The sequence below is a fragment of the Lissotriton vulgaris genome, chromosome 12 (assembly GCF_964263255.1).
Source record: "Lissotriton vulgaris chromosome 12, aLisVul1.2, whole genome shotgun sequence".
NCBI classification, from domain to species: domain Eukaryota; kingdom Metazoa; phylum Chordata; class Amphibia; order Caudata; family Salamandridae; genus Lissotriton; species Lissotriton vulgaris.
In genome coordinates, this window is record NC_141700.1 from 56,420,450 (window position 1) to 56,436,088 (window position 15,639).

At 56.5% G+C, this 15,639-nt stretch overlaps 1 protein-coding gene across 1 annotated transcript; it reads left to right on the forward strand.

Annotated features, from left to right (window-relative positions):
- The first annotated feature begins 232 nt into the window (after positions 1–232).
- On the forward strand, positions 233–14,484 carry LRG1 (leucine rich alpha-2-glycoprotein 1). The gene is made up of 2 exons (XM_086947061.1): positions 233–358; positions 12,605–14,484. The coding sequence occupies exon 2, from the start codon at positions 12,619–12,621 to the stop codon at positions 13,669–13,671; it is 1,053 nt and encodes a 350-aa protein (XP_086803187.1). The 5' UTR covers positions 233–358; positions 12,605–12,618; the 3' UTR covers positions 13,672–14,484.
- The last annotated feature ends 1,155 nt before the right edge of the window (positions 14,485–15,639 follow it).

Sequence of the window (15,639 nt, forward strand, 5' to 3'; positions counted from 1 at the left end):
GCAGAGGCAGGTTCTATGTGTCTGCAGACCTCTCACAAGCAGAGCAGACCGTTCACCACCACCCCACCTCATTAAATCAACGCATCAACCGGCAACTGAAAAGATCTGTGTATTTTCCCAACACGTGTTGCACAATTTACTAAAATGTGGCTGGTGCTGTTTGCGTTGCCAGGACCTGTCGGGAAATCCCAGCCCTGGAGGTACAGGATGCCAACCCGATGCCAAGAGTGTTGTAATCCACCCTCCGCCCGCTCCTGCCTCGGAGGGCGCGCTCGGGTGTGCGGGGCCCCGTCTGTATAAAGCACGCAGCGCCGCGGAGGAGAGGCGCTAGGAACGGAGCGAGTCGGCCTGACAACAGGTAGGAGACGGCTCTGGGAGCCAGCATCGCTGCACCAAGCAACCACTGCACCCAGCATCACTGCACCCAGCCTCACTGCACCCAGCACCCAGCAACTACTGCACCCAGCAACCACTGCACCCAGCAACCACTGCATCCTGCATCACTGCACCCAACAACCACTGCACCCAGCAACCACTGCACCCAGCAACCACTGCATCCTGCATCACTGCACCCAACAACCACTGCACCCAGCAACCACTGCACCCAGCATCACTGCACCCAGCAACCACTGCACCCTGCATCACTGCACCCAGCAACCACTGCATCCAGCAACCACTGCACCCAGCATCACTGCACCCAGCAACCACTGCACCCAGCAATCACTGCACCCAGGATCGCTGCACCCAGCATCGCTGCACCCAGCAACCACTGCACCCAGCAATCACTGCACCCAGCATCGCTGCACCCAGCAATCACTGCACCCAGTAACCACTGCACCCAGCAACCACTGCATCCCCGGCCGCCATCCCCCCCACGCACCACGGCACACACACCCCTGGATCCACTGTCCGCCAGACCACCGACGCCAACACTACTCTCAGAACAGCTCCACCCACACCACATGCACCATCCGGGCCACCGACAACATGGATAAACAACAAACACCCCACACTGACAGCCTGACACCAACACCTTCACCGCAACACACCACGACCAATACCCTCTCAATCTTGTCCACCGTTATAGATAAAACATCGAACAAGCCAGACACCATCAGACCCACCGCAACACACTACACACCACGATTACAACTCCCATGCACACCTGCAGCCTTTCTGACCTCACACCACACCACAGGCACATCTGCCCCTTCTGCTCTTGGAAGTGCAGACACACCTGTCCCCCTCCCTCTGCTCTCATAGCTGCAGACACACTGGCCCTACTTGCACACCTACTAATACATCTGTTTTCCGGTACTCACACCTGCACACATACCCGTTCTCTTTGTCTCACACCTGCCGACATACCAGTCCACCTGACCTCGCACCTGCAGACATATACGTTTTCTTGCTCTCACACCTTCAGACATACCTGTTCTCCTGCATATATTCCTGTTCTCTTGCTCTCACACCTACAAACGCGTTTTCTCCTGCCCTCGCACCTTCAGACATTCCGGTTCTCCTGCCCTCACACCTTCAGACATACCTGTTCGCCTTCTTTCACAGCTGCAGACATGCATGTTTTCCTGCTCTCATAGCTGCAGACACACCTTTCTCCTGCTCTCACAGCCTAAGACATACCTTTTCTCCTGCTCTCATACATGGAGACATAGCCTTCCCTTTCGCCTGCTCCCACACCTTAAGACATACCTTTTCTCCTGCTCTCTGCTCTCACACCTTCAGACATACATTTTCTCCTGCTCTCACACCTGCTGCTCTCACACCTGCAGACAAACATGTTCTCCTTCCCTCACATCTGCAGACCTAACCCCCCGCTCTCATGTCTTCTTCTTCATGTTTTCTTCCCTCATACTTGCAGACATACGTCTCCCTGTCTGCTCGCGCACCTTCGGTCACGCACATCCCTTTCTCTCACACCTGCAGTTTTCTCTGCTCCCCTGTTCTCAGACCAGCATTTAAAACTCTCCTTACTCTATCACATCCAACTCACTTCTGCCCCTTCGGCTCACACATGCAGACATGCCTGCACCCCTCTGCTCCCACACCCATCCCCTACTCTCACACCTGCACCCCTCTGCTCCCACACCCACCCCCTACTCTCACACCTGCACCCCTCTGATCCCACACTCATCCCCTACTCTCACACCTGCACCCCTCTGCTCTCACACCCATCCCCCACTCTCACACCTGCACCCCTCTGATCCCACACCCATCCCCTACTCTCACACCTGCACCCCTCTGCTCCCACACCCACCCCCTACTCTCACACCTGCACCCCTCTGATCCCACACTCATCCCCTACTCTCACACCTGCACCCCTCTGCTCCCCACCCATCCCCTACTCTTACACCTGCACCCCTCTGCTCCCACACCCACCCCCCACTCTCACACCTGCACCCCTCTGCTCCCACACCCATCCCCTACTCTCACACCTGCACCCCTCTGCTCCCACACCCATCCCCTACTCTCACACCTGCACCCCTCTGCTCCCACACCCATCCCCTACTCTCACACCTGCACCCTCGGCTCTCACACCCATCCCCTACTCTCACACCGGCACCCCTCTGCTCCCACACCCACCCCCCACTCTCACACCTGCACCCCTCTGCTCCCACACCCATCCCCTACTCTCACACCTGCACCCTCGGCTCTCACACCCATCCCCTACTCTCACACCTGCACCCTCGGCTCTCACACCCATCCCCTACTCTCACACCTGCACCCCTCTGCTCCCACACCCATCCCCTACTCTCACACCTGCACCCCTCTGCTCTCACACCCATCCCCTACTCTCACACCCGCACCCCTCTGCTCTCACACCCATCCCCTACTCTCACACCTGCACCCCTCTGCTCTCACACCCATCCCCTACTCTCACACCTGCACCCCACTGCTCCCACACCCATCCCCTACTCTCACACCTGCACCCCTCTGCTCTCACACCCATTCCCTACTCTCACACCAGCACCCCTCTGCTCTCACACCCATCCCCTACTCTCACACCTGCACCCCTCTGCTCCCACACCCACCCCCTACTCTCACACCTGCACCCCTCTGATCCCACACTCATCCCCTACTCTTACACCTGCACCCCTCTGCTCCCACACCCACCCCCTACTCTCACACCTGCACCCCTCTGCTCCCACACCCATCCCCCACTCTCACACCTGCACCCCTCTGCTCCCACACCCATCCCCTACTCTCACACCTGCACCCCTCTGCTCCCACACCCATCCCCTACTCTCACACCTGCACCCCTCTGCTCCCACACCCATCCCCTACTCTCACACCTGCACCCTCGGCTCTCACACCCATCCCCTACTCTCACACCGGCACCCCTCTGCTCCCACACCCATCCCCTACTCTCACACCTGCACCCTCGGCTCTCACACCCATCCCCTACTCTCACACCTGCACCCCTCTGCTCCCACACCCATCCCCTACTCTCACACCTGCACCCCTCTGCTCCCACACCCATCCCCTACTCTCACACCTGCACCCCTCTGCTCCCACACTCATCCCCTACTCTTACACCTGCACCCCTCTGCTCCCACACCCATCCCCTACTGTTAGACGGACCGGGAGGGTCGGCCGAGATTACGGGGAGAGGTCTCCGGGGAGAGCCGTCTCCAACGACTGTACAGAAAAGTAACTTCCCCCCCACAGACGGACACCACACAAGACTGAAGGTTAACGAGACTTTATATGCAATTCTTAGGTTACGATGGTATGATACAAGGAGGTCTGGACTCAGGGGTCCCCTCGATTCAAGTCTTTGGCTGAGGAAAGGGGTAGCGGGACAGTCTTAGTTACCAATGGGTACAAAATAGCTCTCAATCCTCGAGCTCGGTGTTCGAGATGATCGGGCCGTGGCGGAGCCAAGCAGGTCCCGAGATGGATGAAGGAAAGATGACGGTCCGCGGCGGAGCCTGCAGGTCCCGGTGAAAGATGACGGTTACAACGGTCCGCGGCCACGCCAGCAGGTCCCGACGACGATGAAGACTGTAGGTTACGACGGCTGTGGCAGCGCCAACAGGCAGGATGATGGTGCACAGGACAGAGCTACGGCAGCGCCAGTAGTCCGTCCAGGATGAGTTCCTCTTTACGTCTCTCGACTCCAAGATACAACTGCCTTCCTGCTCTGGAGCTGCCCCAGTTATAGGGCTGGCGTGCTTTGATGTCCGGACCCTCGCACTTGGAGGTTGGGAGGTCCGGGATGAGGGAGTCCAGACACCCAGCAGGGGGGTGGAGCCAGCGCCCGGGGAGGCGATGGGCGAGCGGCACTTGGCGGGGGAGAGCCATCGGCACCTCTTTCTCCCATTGACTTGCCAAGTAGCCCGCTCACCTCCTGGGTGGAGGGTGGTGCCGGAATGTCTGAGGCCGGGCTGGGCCCAGGGTTGGGGTCGATCGGGGGCCAGGCGGCCTCGTGATGAAGTGTCCAAGATGGCGGCCCAGGCTGGGCGCGTGGGCCGGCAGTGGATCGGACCCACGAGGTTAACGTGCTCGAGGCAGGGGTCCCTGAGGGGATGGAGGACGTGCAATGGTGGTGTGTGGTACTTGCGTGACCGGGCTCGGGCCTGGTTGAGCCGGGGGAGAGCGGCCCTTCACGTGGCCTGTCCAACATGCGTCCCCCCCAGCTGAAGGCGGGGAGAGTTACCCATCCTCTTGGGGACTCTCCTCGTCGAGGCGGAAAAACCGGGACAGGCCATCCGCGTTGGCGTGATCTGGCCCGGGCCGGTGTTCGACTGTGAAGTCCATACCTTGCAAGGAGATGGACCAGCGTAGCAACTTTGGGTTTTCCCCCCGCATATGCATCAGCCACTGCAGGGGTCGGTGGTCGGTCTGCACCCGAAAGTGGGTGCCAAAAAGGTAGGGCCGGAGCTTCTTGAGGGCCCATACCACCGCGAAGGCTTCCCTCTCTATGGTGCTCCAGCGTTGCTCCCGTGGTAGGAGTCTCCGGCTGATGAAGGCCACCGGTTGATCAAGGCCTTCGGTGTTCACTTGAGACAGGACCGCCCCAATGCCCTGGTCGGAGGCGTCCGTCTGGACGACGAACTCCCGGCTGTAGTCTGGGGCCTGGAGCACAGGGGCGGAACACATGGCGGCCTTCAACTGTTCGAAGGCCGTTTGACACTCTGGGGTCCAGTTCACTTTCTTGGGCTGATTCTTTGACGTGAGTTCTGTGAGCGGCCCCACTATGGTACCATAGTCTTTCACGAACCTTCGGTAATAGCCCGTGAGGCCCAGGAAGGCTCGTACCTCGGTTTGGGTGATAGGGGGCTGCCAGTTCTGGATGGCGGCAATCTTCAGCTGTAGAGGGGCCACTAGGCCGCTTCCCACCTGGTGTCCGAGGTAGGTCACAGACCCTTGTCCAATTTGACACTTGCTGGCCTTGATCGTGAGGCCAGCTCGCTGAAGGGCTTGCAGCACTGCTCGGAGGTGGTGGAGGTGCTCGGTCCAATGGTGGCTGTACACAGCGATGTCGTCGAGGTAGGCGGCGCTGAACCCTTCGAGCCCCGCCAGGACCTGATTGACGAGCCGTTGGAAAGTCGCTGGGGCATTCTTCATGCCGAAGGGCATGACCGTAAAATGGTAGTGGCCATCGGGGGTGGAGAAGGCAGAACGTTCTTGTGCTCGGGGTGTGAGGCCGATCTGCCAATAACCTGCTGTCAGGTCGAAGATGCTGAGGTAGCGGGCAGCTCCCATTCGGTCGACCAGTTCATCTGCCCGGGGGATGGGATGTGCGTCTGTTTTGGTGACTTCATTCAGGCCCCGGTAGTCGACGCAGAACCGGAGTTCTGGTGTGGCTCCGGGGGCGGCTGCTTTGGGGACCAGTACGACCGGGCTGGCCCATGGACTGTCTGAGGGCTCGATGACCCCGAGCGTGAGCATCTTGGCCACTTCCGCCTGGATGCAAGCCCGTACCCGATCAGGTACGCGGTAGGCCCGGTGGCGGATAGGAGGGCTGTCTCCGGTGTCCACATCGTGCACACACCAGGAAGTGACACCTGGGGTGAGGGAGAACAGACTGGCGAACTGTGACAGGAGGGCTTGGCACTCTTGGCGTTGTTCTCTGGTGAGGGTCTCCGAGAGTCGGACCCCATCCACGGAGCCGTCCTGCTCCTGGGTCCGCAGGAGGTCAGGGAGAGGCTCGGAGTCGTCTTCAACCCCATTGTCTGTGGCCATCAGTAGGCTGAGTTCTGTTCGTGCAAAGTGGGGTTTCAGTCTGTTGGTGTGGAGGACTCGGAGTGGGTTCCGGGAGGACTCCATATCGATCAGATAGGTGGCAGGACCCTTGCGCTCGATTACCTTGAAGGGCCCCGTCCATTTGTCTTGGAGAGCGCATGGCTCCGTGGGGGACATTACCCATACCTGTTGTCCCGGTTCGAATTCAAGGGATGAGGCGTTCTGGTCATACCATTTTTTCATGTCCTCTTGACTGGCCTCTAGGTTGGCTTTTGCTAGGTCTCTGAACCGCCGGGACTGGTTGCGGAGGGTGAGGAGGTACCGGAAGACATCTGGAGGGTTCTTGGCCGGAGGCATCTCCCAGCCTTCCTTGATCAGGCTGAGCGGCCCCCGCACTGGGTGCCCGTATAGCAGTTCAAATGGGCTGAAGCCTAGGGATTTCTGTGGGACCTCTCGGTAGGCGAAGAGGAGGCACGGCAGTAGCACATCCCACTGGCGACGGAGGGGCTCTTCCAATCCCCCGATCATCCCTTTTAGCGTGCGGTTGAACCGCTCAACAAGTCCGTTCCCTTGGGGGTGATAGGGGGTCGTGAATCGGTAGGTGACCCCACACTGTTGCCAGAGGGATTTCATGTATTTAGAGATAAAGTTCGTGCCTCTGTCGCTGACGACTTCTCGGGGGAACCCTACACGGGAGAAGATCCCCATCAGGGCCCGGCCGACCACTGGGGCTGTCACGGTCCGGAGAGGAACAGCCTCAGGGTAGCGGGTGGCGTGGTCCACTAGCACCAGAATGAAGCGATGGCCTTGTTTTGTACGCGGGTCCAGGGGTCCCACAATGTCTATTCCGACCCTCTCAAATGGGGTCGTGACTACTGGAAAAGGTTGCAAGGGGGCTTTTAGTTTGCGGCCGCTCTTCCCACTGGCTTGGCACGTGGGGCAAGATCGGCAATGCTGGTGCACATCGTTTCTCATTTTGGGCCAGAAGAAGTGGGTCACTAGGCGACTGTAGGTCTTATCTTGTCCCAGGTGCCCTGCCAGGGGGACATCGTGGGCCAGGTTTAGCAGAAAGTCTCTAAAGCGGAGGGGCACTACTAGTACTCGGTTGGCCCCCAGCTCGGCGACTCTTTGCTCGCTGTACAACAGATCACTGTCCCAGTAGACCCAATGAGTTCCGGAGGTATCCCCTGCGCTTTGGGCGAGCGCTTGTTGGCGAAGTCCCTCTAGGGAGGGACAGGTCTTCTGTTCCTGGCGAAATTGTTCTTGTGTGGGCCCCCCCTCTTGGGCCCACTGGTCAAGGTTAGCGAGGTCGGAAGGTTGAGCAGGTTCGAGGGGGGTGTCATGGTCGGTGGTCTCGGCTGGGGCGACCGGAGGCGGTGGCGCCGGCCATTCTGGTTCTTCCGGGTGATGGTTGGCACGGGCGGCCATGGACCGGGTGGTGACGCACGCCCAGTCCGGGACGCCTAACATCCCTAAGTGTTCTTTTCGCTCCACGGCTGCCCACGGGGAGCTCTCCAGGTCATTTCCGAGGAGGCAGTCCACGGGGGCGTCGTCTCGGACCGTCACCTTCAACATGCCGGAGACCCCTCCCCACTCAAAGGGGACGCAGGCCATCCGACACAGACTTTCCGAGTTGTCGGCTGATCGCACAGGGCAGAGAATGTTCGGTAGATATTGTTCTGGGGTCACCAGGTGACAGCGGACGGCTGTCACACTGGCCCCGGTGTCCCGAAGGGCTTCGGCCCGTCGTCCATTGATGCTCACCCATTGGCTGTACTTCTGGGTGTTAGCGGGTAGGGGGACCCGCGGGACCATGTCTCTTCCCCCTAAGCACGCGAGAGTCATGGCGGCTGGCTCCCACTCCTGATACTCTTGCTCGCCTGTTTCTGGTTCCTCGGAGATCTGTTCTTCCCCTAGTGCCGCGGCGGCCACTTGGCGGGGTTTTGGACTCTGATACTGCGGGCAGCTTGGGTCGTTTGCATAGTGGCCGACTCGTTGGCATCGGTGGCACGTGACATTGGCTCTGTACCCTGGTCGCGCCGGGGTGCTGCCCCGGTTGGCCGGGGGGGTGGTGCTGGTAGCGGGGGCGGCCGGAGTGTTGTCTCTTCCTCGTCCTTGGCCCCCTCCTCCTCCTCTGGGTCGGTGGTGACCATTGTTGTTCCTGCTCTGCTCGTAGGACCCATTCCGGCCCACTCTGGTGATCTCCCACCGGTCAGCTTCGGCTGCGAGCTGCCGGGGATCGGTTAACTTGCTGTCGAGGAGGTGTTGGCGTAGTTCAATGAAGCAATTGTTGGACAGATGCTCCCATACCATCAGATTGAACAGCTGCTCGTAGGTCGTGACGTTGTTTCCTTTGATCCAGCCTTCGAAAGCTCGGCTAAAGTACGTTACATAGTCCACCCAAGTTGTACCCGGGATGCGTGTGCAGTCTCGGAACCTCTGACGGTACATCTCGGGCGTGAGGCCATAGCGGGTGAGGAGGGCCGCTTTCATATGGTCGTAGGAGGTCATCTGGTGGTCTGGGAGCTGTAACAGGGTATCGCGGCCCTCATTGAGGAATCTGCCCCATAGGCCGGCTCCCCAATCGTTTCTATCGATCCGGTGCGCAGTCATAGCGATTTCATAGGCCTTAAACCATTGCTGGATGTCGTCCTCTCGGAAATATTCTCGGACCACATCCTTGGGGATGTGTACCTTTTTCTCCGTGGTCCCTGGGGTGTGTGGTCTCTCGGGCACCCCTAACTCTTTATTCTGCTTGCGCAGGTTGATCTCGGCTAGGTTCCGTTCGTGCTCGTACGCCAGTTTCTTTTCCTCGAGCTCCCTTTGTCTCTGTTTCTCCTCTCTTTCTTCTCGGAGACGTAGGTGCTCTAAGTTGATTTTTTGTTCGGCCAACTTGAGTTCTACGTCCATCTTGAGTCGGGCCATTTCTAGCTCGTGTAGTCGCGTTTTTTCTCTTTCTTGGATCTCGTCTTGCGAGAGACCGGTTCTTTGCCCTTCAGGGGCCGTGTTGGTTTTTTTCGCGGTGCTTTGCTCAGGGGCTTCGGCATCCCCGGTCTCTGCCCACGATTCTAGGGCATGCTTAAAATCGTCCTTGGTGCTTAGTCCGGTGGTAGCGATACCTAGTTCGATGCAGAACTGCTTTAGTTCACGATGACTGTACTCCTCTAGTTTTTCCATTTGGAACTTCTCAGTTGATCCGCTTTCTTTAGTTGTCATTGTGGTTCGTTGTGGGGTGAGCTACTCTCTGTACGTTATGCGGTGATTCGGATCGCGCCGCTGGCCACCAATGTTAGACGGACCGGGAGGGTCGGCCGAGATTACGGGGAGAGGTCTCCGGGGAGAGCCGTCTCCAACGACTGTACAGAAAAGTAACTTCCCCCCCACAGACGGACACCACACAAGACTGAAGGTTAACGAGACTTTATATGCAATTCTTAGGTTACGATGGTATGATACAAGGAGGTCTGGACTCAGGGGTCCCCTCGATTCAAGTCTTTGGCTGAGGAAAGGGGTAGCGGGACAGTCTTAGTTACCAATGGGTACAAAATAGCTCTCAATCCTCGAGCTCGGTGTTCGAGATGATCGGGCCGTGGCGGAGCCAAGCAGGTCCCGAGATGGATGAAGGAAAGATGACGGTCCGCGGCGGAGCCTGCAGGTCCCGGTGAAAGATGACGGTTACAACGGTCCGCGGCCACGCCAGCAGGTCCCGACGACGATGAAGACTGTAGGTTACGACGGCTGTGGCAGCGCCAACAGGCAGGATGATGGTGCACAGGACAGAGCTACGGCAGCGCCAGTAGTCCGTCCAGGATGAGTTCCTCTTTACGTCTCTCGACTCCAAGATACAACTGCCTTCCTGCTCTGGAGCTGCCCCAGTTATAGGGCTGGCGTGCTTTGATGTCCGGACCCTCGCACTTGGAGGTTGGGAGGTCCGGGATGAGGGAGTCCAGACACCCAGCAGGGGGGTGGAGCCAGCGCCCGGGGAGGCGATGGGCGAGCGGCACTTGGCGGGGGAGAGCCATCGGCACCTCTTTCTCCCATTGACTTGCCAAGTAGCCCGCTCACCTCCTGGGTGGAGGGTGGTGCCGGAATGTCTGAGGCCGGGCTGGGCCCAGGGTTGGGGTCGATCGGGGGCCAGGCGGCCTCGTGATGAAGTGTCCAAGATGGCGGCCCAGGCTGGGCGCGTGGGCCGGCAGTGGATCGGACCCACGAGGTTAACGTGCTCGAGGCAGGGGTCCCTGAGGGGATGGAGGACGTGCAATGGTGGTGTGTGGTACTTGCGTGACCGGGCTCGGGCCTGGTTGAGCCGGGGGAGAGCGGCCCTTCACGTGGCCTGTCCAACACCTACTCTCACACCTGCACCCTCGGCTCTCACACCCATCCCCTACTCTCACACCTGCACCCCTCTGCTCCCACACCCATCCCCTACTCTCACACCTGCACCCCTCTGCTCCCACACCCATCCCCTACTCTCACACCTGCACCCCTCTGCTCCCACACCCATCCCCTACTCTCACACCTGCACCCCTCTGCTCCCACACCCATCCCCTACTCTCACACCTGCACCCCTCTGCTCCCACACCCATCCCCTACTCTCACACCTGCACCCCTCTGCTCCCAAACCCATCCCCTACTCTCACACCTGCACCCCTCTGCTCCCAAACCCATCCCCTACTCTCACACCTGCACCCCTCTGCTCCAAACCCATCCCCTACTCTCACACCTGCACCCCTCTGCTCCCAAACCCATCCCCCACTCTCACACCTGCACCCTCGGCTCTCACACCCATCCCCTACTCTCACACCTGCACCCTCGGCTCTCACACCCATCCCCTACTTTCACACCTGCACCCTCGGCTCTCACAACCATCCCCTACTCTCACACCTGCACCCCTCTGCTCCCACACCCATCCCCTACTCTCACACCTGCACCCTCGGCTCTCACACCCATCCCCTACTCTCACACCTGCACCCCTCTGCTCCCACACCCATCCCCTACTCTCACACCTGCGCCCTCGGCTCTCACACCCATCCCCTACTCTCACACCTGCACCCCTCTGCTCCCACACCCATCCCCTACTCTCACACCTGCACCCTCGGCTCTCACACCCATCCCCTACCCTCACACCTGCACCCCTCTGCTCCCACACCCATCCCCTACTCTCACACCTGCACCCCTCTGCTCTCACACCCATCCCTTACTCTCACACCTGCACCCCTCTGCTCCCACACCCATCCCCTACTCTCACACCCATCCCCTACTCTCACACCTGCACCCCTCTGCTCCCACACCCATCCCCTACTCTCACACCTGCACCCTCGGCTCTCACACCCATCCCCTACTCTCACACCCATCCCCTACTCTCACACCTGCACCCCTCTGCTCCCACACCCATCCCCTACTCTCACACCTGCACCCTCGGCTCTCACACCCATCCCCTACTCTCACACCTGCACCCCTCTGCTCCCACACCCATCCCCTACTCTCACACCTGCACCCTCGGCTCTCACACCCATCCCCTACTCTCACACCTGCACCCCTCTGCTCCCACACCCATCCCCTACTCTCACACCTGCACCCCTCTGCTCTCACACCCATCCCTTACTCTCACACCTGCACCCCTCTGCTCTCACACCCATCCCCTACTCTCACACCTGCACCCTCGGCTCTCACACCCATCCCCTATTCTCACACCTGCACCCCTCTGCTCCCACACCCATCCCCTACTCTCACACCCATCCCCTACTCTCACACCTGCACCCCTCTGCTCCCACACCCATCCCCTACTCTCACACCCATCCCCTACTCTCACACCTGCACCCCTCTGCTCTCACACCCATCCCCTACTCTCACACCTGCACCCCTCTGCTCTCACACCCATCCCCTATTCTCACACCTGCACCCCTCTGCTCCCACACCCATCCCCTACTCTCACACCTGCACCCCTCTGCTCTCACACCCATCCCCTACTCTCACACCTGCACCCCTCTGCTCCCACACCCATCCCCTACTCTCACACCTGCACCCCTCTGCTCCCACACCCATCCCCTACTCTCACACCTGCACCCCTCTGCTTCCACACCCATCCCCTACTCTCACACCTGCACCCCTCTGCTCTCACACTCATCCCCCACTCTCACACCTGCAGACACACCTCCTGGGGTTGGCATGGGATGGTAGTGCCAACAGGGAGCAGTGAATGTGGAATCTGGAATGAGAAAAGATAAAAGAAGGAAGAAGAGGGGAAGAGCAAGGAACAAGAGTGAGCAGAGGAGGACAGTAGACCTAGTGCTCGAGCAGAGTGGGGTGTCGGGGGACATGGCCAGCGCGTTTAAGGGGTACTTAGGACTCACAGGTGAAGGTCATTGCTTGATCCGTCTTCTATTTGTTTCAACAGCGAACCCGCCACCAATGGAGCTGAAGACGTCTGTCTTGGTGACCCTCGGGTTGCTGCTGCCCGTGTGCTTTGGGTCTCCGTGCCCAGATCTCTGCTCCTGCACCACGGAAGGCACCAACATCACCGTGCTCTGCAGTTCGGAGAACATTACCACCTTTCCTGCCAACCTCCCTCGCCAGACCCTCGCTGTGACACTTACCTTCACCGGCGTCGCCAGCATCGAACCAAATGCCTTTGTCGGTCTTATCCAGCTCGAGGAACTTGACTTGTCCAACAACAAGCTCACAGGTCTTCCGAGTGGAGTCTTCAAGGACCTTCTGCGGCTGACCTCACTGGATCTCACCAACAACGCCCTTGAAGACCTCCCAGCGGGCATCTTCAACTCTACCGTGGCCTTGAAGACTCTGGTACTCAATGGCAACCGCTTGAGCACCTTGAATCCAAGTTGGTTTGAGAATCTTGAGAAGCTGGAGTCCTTGGATGTCTCCAACAACAGATTCCAAAGTGTCCCACAGGACTGCTTCCTTAAGTTGCAGAGGCTGGTGACCCTTGACCTCTCCCACAATAACCTTCAGGTTTTACCTGAGGGGCTATTCTTAGGCCTAGCAAACCTGGAGAGACTGAACCTCGAGAACACCAGCCTCAGTTCCATGTATGAGTGCACCTTTTCCAAGACACCCAACTTGAGGTTCCTTTTCTTGCAACACAACAACCTGAAAACCCTGCCGACAACGCTCTTCTACTCACTGACACTTCTCGACACTTTGGATCTATCTCAAAATGTCCTGAGTTCAGTGCCCAGTGGTTTATTCTCCAAGAACGTCAAGCTTGGGGGTGAGTTTCAGCAAGGTGTGGACCTGTCTGAGAACCCTTGGCGCTGCGACTGCTGCCTGGCCTACCTGCGCCAGTGGGTGGGAGACCACGCAGGTACCCTCTATTCGCTAAACAACACCCTCTGCGCCCAACCGAAGGAGCTGGAAGGTCAACGCCTCATTGATGCAGAGGTATCCAACACCAAAAAATCCTGCGACAACGAGGCTTGCTCTCAAGACTACTTGCTCAGGTAGTGAACCAGAGACTGTCCCGGTGAGGTGAAAGTTCAAGCCAGATATCCAAATGACCAGAAAGCAAGAAACCCTAATATATTGTTCCCTTACAGATTATTTCAGAATGTGTGAGATACTGCCTAAATATTTTAGGGATAGCAAGCATATGTTAATATTTTGTGTATGTAAAAAAGTATATTCTTTAGAGCATATGTCTCCCTAGGACTGCCATAACCCAACCATTAAAGGGCACATTCTAATAGTGGCTTCCTAATGTGTGAGCTGGTGTGAACACTTTAGCCATGTCTGGCTGTGGTGTCCATGCCTGATCTGCTGCTAAAGTCTTCCAGCCTGCAATAACACCTCTTCCCATAAGACAGGCCCACTTCTGCCTGCATGCAGCCTTCCAGGAACAGGCTCTGGGTGAAGTGTAGATGGGAAGACAAGACAAAGAAACAGGACAAAAAAAAACAGGACAAAATTCATAGGGGAATTTATAGGGGCAAATAAGAAGTTGCACCTCGTGTGCAACCCAAACACAGTTGCACAAGTTCCATAATTTGCCAAGTTGACTTGTGCAACTGGAGGGAGCACAGAACGCTGCCTGCATCCAGGACCCCTCCCTCGCTAATGAATACACAGCAACTGAAGATGGCTCCAGAGATTGCATTGTTTGTTATCCTCTACTGCAAAGGAAACAAGCATTAGCAAAGCCAAAAAGTCTGGTGTTGGTCTACCAACCATTTGGCACTGTGAATTTTACTTGTTTTGTTATGCTTTTGTAATAGTTTATTCTTGAGGAAGCTGTCAGGCCAAGCCAAAAAGAAAAAAAAATGGCGAAAAACGAAAATATTTTGTATTCCCCAAACTACTCTTTAGTAGTGCTTGGCATTGAAGGGAACTACTTTGTGAGCGGATGTGCTCCTTGTGAAAGAGCAGAAAGCCACCATTCACAGTGAACTAAGCTGATAGTTGAAGTTGGCCAACCCAGAGCCCCATGCTATAGTGGGCGGGAGAAATCTGTGAATGACAGAACAACAGACCAATGGCTGTGGAATGATAGCCGAAAGACCCCATAAGTGTGTGTATGTATATATATATATATATTCACTGAAAAAACCATAGGTTTCACACCAGTTATAGTTAGCTGGAAATTTTACTGATATAAAACCATTGAAATTCCCACGTTATAGTTAGTCGGACTCACTATAACTTGCGCGTACAATGCACTGCTGATGACATCACTCATGACATCACTGATGAGACCATCCAGTGAATGTGTGTCTTTCTGAAAAATAAATTTGTTTTATATATGTATTTGTAAAGGTCGATGGAAGAATAAATGTTTAAATAAGTGTGTAAATGGATGTTTTTTTAAAAAAAATTGGTTGGGTAACTGGCATATTATGTGTATCTTAGTGAATACATATATTAGCGAGTATTGTTTAAATATTTAAATGTTTGTATCAGTGTTTCTCTTTGTGTATAAGTGGCTGCATGGGGTTGGTGACTGACTCACTGTTTGTATGTGTTTTGAAGACAGCATATGTGCAGGACTGTATGGGTGGATGAGTGTATATATGTGTGTGTTAGTGAGTGAATGACTGTCTCACTAGTGTCTTCATTAGTAACGACATATGTTTTAATCTAGTATATGTGAGTATTGATGTATATAAGTGAGTATAGTATATATAGTGAGAGATTGTAGGAGTTCCTGTGTAAATAAGTATGTGTTTCTATAAGTGATTGTTTAAGAGAGTAAGTATGGGTAAGTTTCCTTAGAAGTAAGGTGGCAGTGTGTGTATAAATGTATATGCAAATAAATGGATGTTTAATAGTTTATTTGCATGTGTGAGTATGTGTGTGAGTAACTTTTGGATGATTGCTGATGTGTAACAGGATGTGTAGGTGTATCACTACATATGATGAGTGAGTATATGTATGAGTGACTATATAGAACTGTTGGTGAATGAGTGGATGTGTATATAG

Excerpts from the sequence above, each read along its gene's own strand:
- LRG1 (XM_086947061.1), top strand. The coding sequence starts at position 12,619 with ATGGAGCTGAAGACGTCTGTCTTGGTGACCCTCGGGTTGCTGCTGCCC.